Source organism: Saccopteryx bilineata, chromosome 2, assembly GCF_036850765.1.
Source record: "Saccopteryx bilineata isolate mSacBil1 chromosome 2, mSacBil1_pri_phased_curated, whole genome shotgun sequence".
NCBI classification, from domain to species: Eukaryota; Metazoa; Chordata; class Mammalia; order Chiroptera; family Emballonuridae; genus Saccopteryx; species Saccopteryx bilineata.
Genome location: NC_089491.1, coordinates 340,228,516 through 340,242,053, shown reverse-complemented (window position 1 = coordinate 340,242,053; position 13,538 = coordinate 340,228,516). Strand labels below are relative to the sequence as shown.

Here is a 13,538-nt window from a genome sequence, read left to right as displayed (position 1 = left end):
GCCTGGGACATAATTCAGATCATCGTAATCAGATTTCTCAATCACTGATCTAATCAGCAAGCTGTTTTGCTTAGCGTCTTGGTCAAGTTCATCCATTAACTCAGAAGGCGTTTACTGAATATATGCTGTGTCTACCCCTGGGCTAGAATGTAATAAGATCAGTAGATGAATTGAGCCCTGTCCATTAGGAGTTTATAGTCTTATTGAATGAAGTCAAGGAAATAATAGAATGCTATTTAAGATGTATGCTGCCTTTTACACTTTAAATGTGTGAAAGGTCCTTCATGGCCATTTCTCCACTTTGAAGCTCCTTTTGTCATTACCATCACCCTCGACAAAGTGTTATAAAATTAATAAAAAGAATCATTGGCATCTCATGGTTTTACTGACTGTGGGTTTGAGAGGATTCTGAGCAGGAGAAAAGAACGAGAAATTGAAACCCCAGTGATTTTTTTATTGGAGCACATTGAAACATAAAATCTCTGTGTGTACCCTCCCCCCATACACAACAAATTCTACTAGACTCTTAAATGCCATCTGGTCAACCAAAATGAATCCAAATGGAAAAACAACTTCTACTGATTTGATTTAAGGTCCGAGAAATGGTGAAACTGCATTCTTATTTTGGAAGAAAATGTGCATATACTGTATATGTAAACTGTCGGGAAAAAGAAAAAAAGATTTTCTCCCATGGCTCTTTAGAAGAATGGAAAGCTGTAATCAGAAGTTACCTCGCACTCCCCTATGTACATAGCTCTCCTGATTGCTTTTATATGTAATGTCCTTTTGTGAGACCCACTTACAGCTACCAACTGGCAGCCACTTTGAGGTTTCTTACTTATTTTCCCCCTTCTTAATGTTTATATGTGTAGTAGATATATAGTTTTCTTCTATGAACATTGCAGAAAACCACCCTTAAATTTGCCTTCACAGCGAGGACTAGATAAGCCACAAAAGCCCTTATTTAATTGCTTCTCTTCAGGGACTGGGAATGTGTGTGGTTGAGCTGTCCTTCCATTGCAGAGCTTAGCCAGGGTTGAATGTTCCTGGCTTGTCTCTCATCAGAATGTCTCTCACCTTATGAGCACATTGCTCTTCTAGAGACACATAGGTTCCTTGCATCCTAATTTGATCGTTCGAGCAATGTGCCCCTCCTGGGCGCCCTCATTAGGAAGAGCAGTCAGGTTTTGGTGGTCAGAGGCCACAATGTCTCATGAGTCAAACTCATTTGTCCCTGTGGTTTTTCCTGTGACGGGAGATTGTGGTGACTGTTCGGGAATCAAAGGTGAAACCTGTAGATTCTGACCCTACAGAGACCTGACATTTTGGTGGTGAGAGCTGTGGGTCAGCAGATCACCATACAGAGTCGGTCAAAGCCAGGGCAAAGTCCTGCGGAAAAATGCTAAACAAGGTTGTGAACTCAAGTAGAAGAAAATTCTTGGGGGATAAAGGATCACCATCAAAAAGTCTTCCAGTTTTCTTTTCTTATTGCTCAATAAAATAGAATATACTTTGGGGTGAGGGGCCAAAACTGATGTTGTGATATGCTTTGGTGGAGGTGAGGAAAAAGAATATTGTGTCCTCAGAATGTCTTCACTGGAGGTCTACATACTTGTCATGACTCTTTAAGAGCTTCTATTAAGGCAAGAGCATCGCCTGCTGCCTGGTGGGAGCATCTGAAAGTGATCCTCAATGTGATCACTTCCGACTACCGAAGACCTAGCCACTACTTCTGGGACTTTTTCTGTAGGAATATAAGAGATTGTATATAGAAGTGTGTGTATTCATTCATATATATATATATAAAGGGCTGACACTTGCTGAGCTCTCAGACATAGTGGGTCACAATCCTGGTCTGAATTCTTACCCAACCTTTCTTGGGGGCTGCTGTACATCCCCGCAACGTTACAAATTCCATGTCTGGGTGGAGTCTGCAGGCTCAGTGAGCAGTAAGAAGAGATCATCTTGAGTTCTAGAGCCTAGCAAGGCTTTTAGATTCTGCTTTTACTCTTCTTGTTTACCCCTGTTGGCAAATTGCTTTTCCTTCAGTGGCTCAGCTGCTGGGATTCACCATGTATCTGGCACCACTGCCTTGCTTTCCCCCACCTCACTGTCTGTGGCCTTGGTTGTCTGCCTAGTGAGATGGGTGAAGGAGCCTGAGAGTTTGGGCCTCTCTGGTGTGTCTGTGGGTCGATGGTCAAATGGCAGATTCTTACTGTGATGCTCACGTCTGACGAGACAGGCTGCAGAGAGCGAATCGGGGGTAAAGTGCACAATGAAGTTGCTCATGCTTTCCATCAGGGCTCCCCTTTGACAGCTTGAGTAAGTTTGTGCACCCCCACCTGCCTTGTCACCCTAAATTAAGAGGTAAACTGACGCATGATTGAATGACCAGGAATAGAGATGATTTGGGAATAGCAGGAGCATTGCAATTTGGGACACACAAACTGTAGCAAGCTACAGGCGAGTCCGTTGATGGTTTGGGGGGGTAGCTGTTTTATGGGCAAAGGATGCAAGGAGACAGGGGAATCCGGCCAGAGTCCAAGCAGAAGGGAGGGGAAAGATTCTTGGCAGATGTTCACTGGTCCAGGGATAAGTTTTGGTCTTCTGTAAATCAGGCATTAGTGGGACAGCAGTCCCTCAGTTCTTCAGCTTAGTGTTCCTGAGGGCACATGTGTGAGATTCTTCATTTCATATCCTCTAGTTCCATTTGAGATTAAAATGATTTTGCACTCCCAAGGAGACGTTTGAAAACTTTAGCTCACAGAAGGAAACTGCATGTGCAAAATGCAGATTCCCAGACCTCACCCTCAGACCAATGTGGGGTCAGCATCAGAGATGCACCTGGTTCTAGTTCAGGTAATTCTCAGAGCAAGCATGGGCACTTCTGCAGAGGGACAGCTCTGGCCCTTCCAAGAGCCACTTAGTTAACTCACGGATTGGCACTCTTTTTTAAAAAAAATATTTTTTATTTATTCATTTTAGAGAGGAGAGAGAAAGAGACAGACAGACAGACAGAAGGAGGAGCAGGAAGCATCAACTCCCATATGTGCCTTGACCAGGCAAGCCCAGGGTTTTGAACCGGCGACCTCAGTGTTTCCAAGTCAACACTTTATCCCACTATGCCACCACAGGTCAGGCGGATTGGCACTCTTAGTTAAGCTCGAGACCTTTGTCTGACATTTTTTATGAAAATGTTCAGAAACTGACTTCTTTTATTCATGATGACACTTCGGGATCTCCCTGGGTGATTCCTGCTTTCTTCATTTATCTTGCTGTTCTCATTCTCCCCACTTTACTACCTCCTCTCTCTTCCCTTTTTCCAGCCATAGTCATATTTGCTTGCTAAAGGAGTTCCTCTTATTACCTTTGCCTGGCCAAAGTCAGAACTGACTTTCTTAACTTTTCCTACCTTCTTCGCCTGAATTCTCTAATGTTCCACTCAACAAACATAAACTCCAAACATCCTGTTCTAGATTATTCTTGCCATGGATCACCTTGGTAAGATACTGGTCTCTTGGGGTTTGCTATTTCTCGGCAGATACAAATCAGTCCTCTCCCATTTAGAAGCTCAAGCTGTCTGTAGCAGTCTTCCACAAGGGGAAGGGAAGGATGCTCTTCAGAGGAGTGAGAGTGGACTTGGAGCTGTGACTGGCTTGGAGAGCACTTTGGTGGGAAATGGAGGAATTTTGATAGAAGACCTCGCAAGCCTGCTTTCCTTGCTTTTACTGTCTGGCAGCTTTACACTTGTCTGAGTATTGTGACTGCCCTCACCCTAGGCTTCTGCAAACAGACCTGCATTCTGGCCTCAACACTAAAAAGGAGCTTACATTTCAATTTCTGGTCCGGAAGCAGTACTGCCCCAAAGGGACCCCCTCACCTCCCTGCCTGTGAGACCTGCCACTCTCTACCTTCACCACGAGCTTTAGAGAGAGAGATTCCAGCACAAACGTGAAGGTTTGCATGTGCAGAAGACTGACTCTGCATCATTTCTAACCCACGGGAAAGTTTCAGCCCTGTATTCCCTTCTGATGTTGGTTTTTCCTTTGTGTTTTTTTCTTCTTGCTGCAGGAAAGCCATCTCCCGGGCAGGCCTGCAGCACCTGGCTCCTGCTCATCCCCTCGGCCTTCCTGTGGCAAATGGTCCAGCAAAGGAGCCGCAAGCGACTCTGGACTGGAGTGTAGGTGTCACTTAAACATAATTCGATTGCATGTGTGGTCTCTTTGTCAGGGTTCCTATAGCTACAAGCAAGACTTAAGAATTTTCTCTATTTTTATTCATTCATTTTTTTAAAATACTTTTTTAGTTTTCAATTACAGTTGACATACAATGTTATATTAGTTTCCGGTGGGCAGCTAATTTCAGGTGATCAGACATTGTATGACTTACTAAGTGATCTTCTCGATCAACCTCACATCCCTCTGACACCATACATAGTTATTAGAATATTATTGACTATGTTTTCTATGCTGTGCTTTAACATACCCGTGACTATTCTGTGATTACCAATTTATATCAATCCCTTCACTTTTCCCACCAACACCCCTCCCGTCTGGCAACCGTTAAAATGTTCTCTGCATCTATGAGTCCGTTTCTGCTTGTTCATTTATTTTGTTTTTTAGATTCAATTTTTGATAGCTATGTATTTATTGCCTTTTATTGTCCATATATATTTTTTTCTTCTTAAAGACAACCCTTTAGCATTTCTTGTAATGCTAGTTTGGTAGTGATGAACTCCTTTAGCTATTTCTTGTCTGGGAAGTTCTTTATTTCTCCTTCAATTTTAAATGACAGCCTTGCTGGGTAGAGTAATCCTGGTTGTAAGACTTAATTTTCAGTGTTGCTCACGGACCAGTCTTCACATCTCTGATCCGTTCTCAGAATCCTAGGAACATGGCTCCTTTATATGAAGTCAGATGTGTTGAAGACTAAAATAAAACGCCCATGAATCATTTGAAGCACTACTGTCTGGGTATGCAGCTGTGAGATAAAAAGAAGCTCTGTGCGCATGCTCCACAGCTCCCACCATGCTGACAATGAATGGAACTTATCCTTTATGGCGTCGTGCAATCCAAGTTTGATTTCGTCAGCTCAAGCTGTCTTTTGCCTTCTTGGTATTTTTATAGAGGATGATGTCACTTAACATTCCAGGCACTTGATGTCCTCCTATCTGTTATTCTTTCTCCCCTAACCCAAAGGTAGACAGGTTTTGTATCAGTGGAAGTAGATATCTTTGCTGATCTTTAACATTTTAACCATAAGACCTCCTCGGAAACTATTAACTGGGGTTGAAGATCGCAGCCTGAAATTCGTACATCAGTTAGAACACATTTATTGAGAGTCTTCATAAGTGTGTCGAGTTCTTGGCAGAAGACATCTCTGTGCATTGAGAGGCTTCGTTGCTTCCTACAGAAATGTGAGGAACAGCAGGAAGGGAGAGGAGGGCTGCTCTAAAATTCTAGCCATCTTCTCTTGATGATGAAGCTTGTTTAGCATCTGTAGTTGAGCTGACAGTGGGAAATTCATGTTCTCTTCCCATAACCAAGAACATGGCAGGGTGGGGGAAAAGAGAAGAGTTTTCAGATTAAGTTAAATCAATTCTTTTTAGCACATATGCCATGATTTAATGTCCTTTGATATTACAATATTTCTCTCTCCCAAGCACACACTTATTAATCTTGTTTTCTATCAGTCCTGAGAATGCTCAGGTACAAACCTGAGTGCATTGAGTTGTGTTTAGAAAGAATGTTTCTATCCTGAAGTTTTCCTTTATCCCAGGACAGTTATTTAAGAAACTCTTAACCATAATCGGGCAAAGGAGATATTTACGCCAGTGATTACATGTAAACAAACGGATAAAATCACAAAGGATGCATGACCAGGCAGTGGCGCAGTAGATAGAGCATCGGACTGGGATGTGGAAGACCCAGGTTCAAAACTCTGAGGTTGCTGGCTTGAGCGCGGACTCATTTGGCTTGAGCACAGGCTCACCAGCTTGAGCATGGGGTCACTGGCTTGAGCATGGTATCATAGACATGGCCCCATGGTTGCTGGCACGAGCCCAAAGGTAGCTGGCTTGCAATTCAAGGTCGCTAACTTGAGCCCAAGGTCACTGGCTTGAGTCCAAGGTCACTGGCTTGAGCAAGGAAGGGGTCACTTGTTCTGCTATAGCCCTCCAGTCAAGGCACATATGAGAAAGCAATCAATGAACAACTAAGGAGACTAAGGAGCCACAACAGAATTGATGCTTCTCATCCCTCTCCCTGCCTGCCTGTCTGTCCCTGTCTGTTCCTGTCTCTGTCTCTGTCACACACACACACACACAAAAATCACAAAGGACATGTATGGATCAATGATGGGCGTGAGGGACCCAAAATGTTAATTTAATATTCATGATGTGCCAAGTAATTTTCTATTTGAGATGCAAGATTCTAATGAGGGTTTAAATTATTTAGATAGAAACTTTCATTAAGTCCTTTTTCTGCTCCTTGAGTGACATTAGTTAAGACACTTGATTCTGTCAGCCTAGGTGTTCTCATCTATAGATAGGGACAACTATGACCCCTCCTAAGGGGAACTTCATGGGTGTTGTTAGGATCAAATGTGGTTGCAAATGTGATGGTTCTTTGTAAATTGTGCAGCCTGCAGAATTATTTATCTAGAAATAAAATATTTGATGAATTTATTAACTCATCACACATTTGAGTACTTACTTTGTCCTAGAACTTGTGTTCGTTTTTTGGAATTCTGAGATGAGGAAGATGTTTCTGTCTTTAAGAAGCTTAGAAGCGCAGTGGGAAGAAAAGAAATCAACAAGTAAAATACAGGGTGGTGACACCTAGAATGGAGGGGTACATAGGGCACCATGTGACTGTGGGGAAGGACACTCCATCCCTGTTTGATGTTGGAAATAGTCATTAGAAATGCTTTTAAAAAGAAGTGTCCTGCTTGAGCCAAAGCTTGATTGTACATATTATATTCTGAATCCCATAGAGAGGTATGTACTCTAGTATTTCATCAAAATGGTATTATGGGCCGCTGGTGGGAAGCTGCAGCATATCAGAGGGGAGAAGTGACTAGGAACTAAGATGGGGTTCATGCGTAATGGTTCTTTGTTCCCCTCTCTTCTTCATGGGTGCCCTATCCTGTCATGTGGCCTGTGGCGTTAATCACAGTGGCAGAAAACAGTTTTGGAATTTTAACAATGGAGGGAAACTGAACGCCTGGTCTGAAGGCTTATTTAGAGAAATGCTGTGTAAGGAGTTTTAAGATGTGACTCTGAAAAAAAGAAACATAATTGTGGACTAATATCACTGTTAGAAAACAGAAGCCAAACAGTGACCAACCCTACAATTTCTAACTACAATCATGTGAAATGTTTTTCTCAGAAGAGAGGATTGTTAGAGATATTTGAGTGACTTTTTGATGTTGAGTTCTATGTGCTCCTTATACATTTTGGTTATTGGATTTATCATTTGCAGATATCTTGTTGATGGTTTCCTTCACTGAGCAAAAATTTTGAGTTTGATGATCATCTCATTTGTTTATCTTTGCTTTTTGTTGCCCTTGTCTGGAAAGATATATCCAAAAAAAATATGAAGAACAATGTCAAAAAGTTTAGTGCCTGTGTTTTCTTCTAGGAGTTTTATGGTTTCAGGTCTTACATGTAAGTCTTTAATTCATTTTGAGTTTATTTTTGTTTATGGTGTTAGAGAGTGGTTCAATTTCACAGTTTTCTGCATGTGTCTGACCAGTTTTCCCAACCACATTTATTGAAGAGACTGCCTCACCCCATTGTATATTCTTTTGCTAAGACTTGACTTGCTTTTACTTGAAAATTTTTTACTTTTCCTAATGAGTGTTGTTTTCACCCATTCCATTTACGTCACTTTAGTTTGCACATCTCTGCAAGGAGCTACACCAGGGTTTTCTGTGGTCTGTGTAAGTATGAGACTGGTCCTCTGGTTTGACCTGTCTCTGCCATTTCTGTATCCCTGCCCGTCTGCTCCCTGTGGTTTATCTCCCTCTGTCAACCCACTCTTCTGGACTTAATGTGTTTGTTTATCCGCTGCTATTTATTAAGCATTAATTTGGCTTGGAGTGTCTTAAAAGTCTCCCAGATGATGAGGAGGAGAATGGCAAGAATTTAAAAAATAAAATGGAGAGTTTGCCAATTTCTTGGTGTTAATGAGGATGACAGGTCCCAATAGTGCTAGTTATGCTTCTGGCAGAACAGGAGTGGAGCAGGCTGACAAGAGTCCCCTCCCCCTGACTCTCGAGTTAAATTCTCTTTCCTCTATTACCCTTTGGTTCAGGGGAAGAAGGTCATCTCAAAGGCCTATAACTGTGACCCCCTGGAATGTGTCACCTCTCCTCTGCTCCTTTCACCAGTAAGAAAACAGAGACAGAAGTGGTTCATAGTACCTCTGAAGTTGCGAGACAGATTAGGGTGACCCTGGAATTAGGATCTGAATCCTCACGTTTCTGCTAATTATAGAATCCCAAAAGGGCCCTGTTCTGACTCCAGTGTATGCTGGTCTCCAGGAGGGGCACAATCATTTCCTCAATTTCCCTTTGCAAAGGGCTTTGAGGAATGGCCTGCCAGGGGGCTGCCTGAGACACAGGTGAGCCCTGACTCAAGGAGCTCAGACTGTCGCCAGCCTTGTGAGTTTTGGTGATGAGTATACTGTTGTAGGAGTCAGTTTCTATGTTTTGAGTACATGAATTTAATAGTTTCCTTCACGTATCCCATTTTCATTTTTGTGTTTTCCTACTTAGGGATATATAGTCTCTTATTTTTAGTCTGCTCCCCAGAGTCCGAAGCTTCTTGTCCTGCTCTGATCGACCCAGATGGTTTAGCGTGACCTGCTGGATTTTCTGCCTTGCGTCATTTCATTCCTTGATGACTCTTTGCTCACGTGCACTCTCGCTGACTGTGCACAGGCCTTCCCCTTCATGCATGGCAGGGTCTGAACCCTTCATGTAGACATCAGAGCGGTCTCCAGTCTTCCGTTGACAACAGTAGACAGTTGGCCCCACTCAATGTGAAATTATATCCTCCAGAGATTTCCTCTCTTGCTCTCTGCCAGGCCATGCTCATCTTTTCAATCCAACTGATGCTATTTATTTTACTCACTTTTTACTAGGATTCCTCACGATACCTCTACCATCGTGCACTGTCTTACAAACCTTCGAAACAGATCAGTGTTTGTTTGTTTTTAGTTGGTCTTCTTATTCTAAGACCTTCGTTGGATTTCAGACTCCCTGAAGGGAGGGACAGTGTTTTCTGTGTGCTCTTTATTCTTCACAGTGTAAAGTATAGCTGTCCACGGGGGCCTCATAGCTGTCTGGTGACTGATGTCAGGGAATTGATTGATCATAGCCTTTCTACTCGATCAATAAGAAGGGAAGATTTCACTGGGAGTCGATGGGCTCTTAGATGGTTTATAGCTCCTGAAAGGTGTGGGAGGTGTGAGTCCAAAGCTGCTTAGGAAATAAATGAATTTATGTTATTTTAATTCCAAGTAACCCCTTTTAAATTTCCTTCCCAATACAATGTATTGTGTGAAGTCTTAAAACACACCCAGTTGTTGGATCTTTTCATTCCTCCCATCTGTATCCTCTCTTCACCCTCATGGTGGCAACCTGCAGGGGTTGCTTCCATGAACACCATGCCAAGCCCAGCCAGTTTGGGGGAAAACAAGCTAAATTTCTAGAAAGGCAATCATGCTCAAAAGGGAGAAAAAAAAATCTTATCTCCTGGGCTAGAATCCAAGTTTCCAGTGTAGAGTGAGTTAGCCTATTTAGAAAGTGTGTCTATTGCATAGACAATGTATGTCTACTCTTAAATGTCACATGCTGCTCTTGCGAGAGTGACTTCATCTGGACTTAGAGATGTCTTCCCTGGTTTTAACATTATAGCAGAGAGCATGGGAGGTGGATCTTATGCTGCCTCCACTGTTTTATGGTTTGTTTTTGACCGTTCTACTGGCCTAAACCAATGCCAAAAACAGTGGTGGAAAAGCCACCCAGATCTGAAAGGGCATGTTGATTTTAAACCTAGCATCCCAATTTCAATTCAGCTTTGTCTTCCCTTATTGGAAAGTGTCCTCCAGTCCTGAGGGCTAAGGAAAACAGAGCCTTGGCACCAACAAAGCCAGATCCTAGATGCAGACCACTTTTCCTCTCCTGTGGTTGATGGTGCTGAGAAGTGACGTGCATTCTCCCAGGCAGGTAGACACGTCACACGGTCACTGCACCGCCTCACTGTTTGGTTCAGGGACAAATTAGGGAAACAGAACCTTCATGTGGGATTGCTTTAAACTGGGTTATGAAACTGGGTCATGTTATCTTTAGAAACCTTGAATGAAAAGCCGGGAGGAGGCAGGGGTGTGTGTGTGCGTTGCGTGTGTGTGTCTGTGTGTGTGTGTGTGTGTGTGTACGCCCACTCATTTTAGTCTCATCTCAAATGACAAGTTTCAGCAGGTCTGTGCCTTCTTTATAAGCCTCGGGCCTCAACATTTTTACCTTTGGGTTTAGGTGTCATCACTAATAGAGACTGCCACTCAATGGTTTCTCCTGCTCCTGTCCCTGTTTCAAAAATGTCAGGTTAATCAAGAGATCAGATTGCCGAGAGCACGGGGAACTCGCAGCCAGGTTAATAGTGGGGGAGCTCTAAAGTGGTTTTATGTACTCTCACCAGTCCTTTAATTTCCAAAATTGTGATAATTTTAAATGAAATCACAGTGGCTGCAGGAGGGAAAGCCATACAATCCTACAATTTCACGGGTCAGTGAGAACTATCCAGGTCTGATCTGCCCCTTGGTGAGTGATTAACTAAACTCACACCATCCAGTAGAAATATATATAAAGTGGAAAGGAATTCTAAATTTTCTATTAGCCACATTTAATGTGAAAAAGTGAATAGAAATAGGGAAAATGAATTTTAGCACCATATTTTGTTTAACTAAATATATAAAAAATATTACTAGTTCAACAGGCAATCAATATAAAAATGATCAGTGAGATGATTTACATTCTTTTTTGTTCACATGAAGTCCTAAAAATCTGCTGTGAATTTTATGCTGACAGCACATCTCCATCCGTGCTCTAACTACATTATCAGCCATCTGCTTATTGGACAGCGGAGATCCAAACCATCTGAGACAGATTTTACCTGTTAGGATCCTGAAGGCTCTTTTCCTTTCTGTATTTGTAGGAACATTTACATAGGACTCATATTTATCATTTTCTTGTTGTTTTAAAACAGAGGATATCTTCATTGAGTGTAAATTATTAGCTGCTGGTGTCAGTGCACTCCATCTGTGTTACTCAGTTTGTGACACTCCCCCCTCTCAGCCTTTATCTGTTTGCTTGGAACTATTGCTAGGACTTCAGTAGAACTTGAGAGCAAAGAATCAAACTCTATATCATCTATCTATCTATCTATCTATCTATCATCTATCATATTTCTATCATCTCTACCTACCTACCTACCTACCTATCTACCTACCTATCTAATCCATCCATCCATCCATTCATCCATCCATCCATCCATCCATCCATCCATCCATCCATCCATCCATCCATCCATCTAATCTATCTTATCTACCTACCTACCTATCATCTGTCTATCTATCTAGATACACAGGTGGATCTCTATTTTTAAGTAGATTATATAAGGCAGAAAATATGCTAAGTCATAATAAATCATTTGAGTAAATCATTTCAGGAGGGAAGTTTTTGGACTTTGAGGAAAAGGCTAAAAATAGGAGAGATGTTCTCAGGTGTATCTATAGAGACCTGCCTCAGCACTCCCAAGTACAAAAGAGATGTTATCTTCATTTAGAAATGGGAGAGCTGTATCTTTTTGTCTGGCATAGATGGATTCTCTGAGTCGCGTACTATTTGAGATGGTGTTTCAAGATGGGTGTGTAGAAAAGAAAGAAAGACATTCCTGGGTGGGGAGAAGGGAATGAACAGAAACCACGACACACAAACGGGGAAGTGTGGCTCTATTTAGGGAAGAGTGACAAGGGGGTGGAATGTATGCAGGTGAAGAAGGAAAGTGAAGAGACACAGATCAATGTCGTTCATGGGAGGTCTAGGAGGTCTGCTTAAATTTGGATTTTATTTAATAAGTAATACGGAATCATTTTAAGTATTCTGCACAAGAGAGAAGCAGACCATAGCTATGATTTCAAGGAATTCATTATACAGCAGTGTCAAGTATCAGAGAGAATGTCAGAATCAGAGTCCAGAGCAGGAGGAAACAGGGTTCAGAGATCAGACATGCTGCTCTGTGTATCGTAAACAACTTGGGGGTGGATATAGATAATGAAGAAAATCCAGACAAAAATATGAGCAGAGAGTAGAAAGAGGCCTATGTTAGCTAGGATAGACTAGATTGGAATAAATACAATACCCAAACATGGCTAAATACAGAAGTTTACTTCTTATTTATGTAACAGCCTGGACAGTTCCACGTAGGGATTATAATAACCTGTCCCATAGTTATTCAGTGGCCCAGACAGAGAGTTGCTCTTACATTTCATCAGAAGGCTTCTAAAGTCATCCCAGCAAGTGGCTGTCCAGTAATCCAGGATGGGAACAACGCAGGCAGAAATGTGGGAGGTTTTAATGGACCAAGTCTGAAACTAGTACACGCCACTCCTGCCCTGTTCCATTGGTTAGAACTTGGTCACATGGCCAGGGAGGCTGGGTAATAAAGTCTAGCTGTTCAGGAAAGAAAGAAAAATGATGTTGGTGAATGGCTAGCAGTGTCGGCTGCAGAGACCAAGGAGAGAAACTGAAGCTCTTAATGTGCACAGGTTTTTCTTTCATTAGGATTATTGTCTTAGGGTATGTTTCCAAAAGTGAGATTGCTCAGTAAATTTATTTCTGTTTTAATGTATTATATTGCTTCTTGAAAGGCTTGTATGAGTTTGTTTCCTTTTCCCTATTCCCGGGATCTCCTTGGTAATTTTGAGTTGACTCAGTGAGTATCTATGGCTTCATGTCTCTCCTGATAATCCCTCTGGGCTGGCTACCTATGCCACCTCTCTCCTCCTCTCTCACCTTCTTCTCTGTTGATGGTACAAGGGACAAGAAGTATCAAGTCTAACAGATCCATCATAGACAAGTTCTTGAATCTATTATCTAATAATTATGGAGAGGCAGGGCAGGGTTTTCTGGGTCATTGGGTCTCAGACTCTGCTGCTCATCGTCACCTCCAGAACTTTGAAAACAACTGATATCGGGGTTTCATTTCAGCTTAGTTCAAAAGAACTCTCCGGGAAGGGTGCACAGGTATTCTTAAATACTCCCCAAGTCAGTCTAATGAGCAGTGAAATGTGTTAGAACCGCTGTGGCAAGAGCCTCCATCTTTGTCTTTCCTTCTTCCCTTGCAAAGATTGGCATTTCCAATCAGATCCTCATTCAAGAGTGAGGTTAGCTCATTAGTCCTGCTGTGTCTGACTCTGATGAGGTTTATCAGCAAGGTGGGATGCAGTGTGCAGGGGGCAAACACCCCTGACCCA

General features: G+C 42.3%; 1 protein-coding gene across 1 annotated transcript in view; it reads left to right on the top strand.

Annotated features, from left to right (window-relative positions):
• Positions 1–13,538, top strand: part of DGKI (diacylglycerol kinase iota) — a 387,457-nt gene that overhangs the window by 116,571 nt on the left and 257,348 nt on the right. Inside the window, 1 exon segment of the mRNA XM_066262376.1 lies at positions 4,072–4,180. Within this exon segment, the coding sequence (XP_066118473.1) occupies positions 4,072–4,180 (109 nt within the window).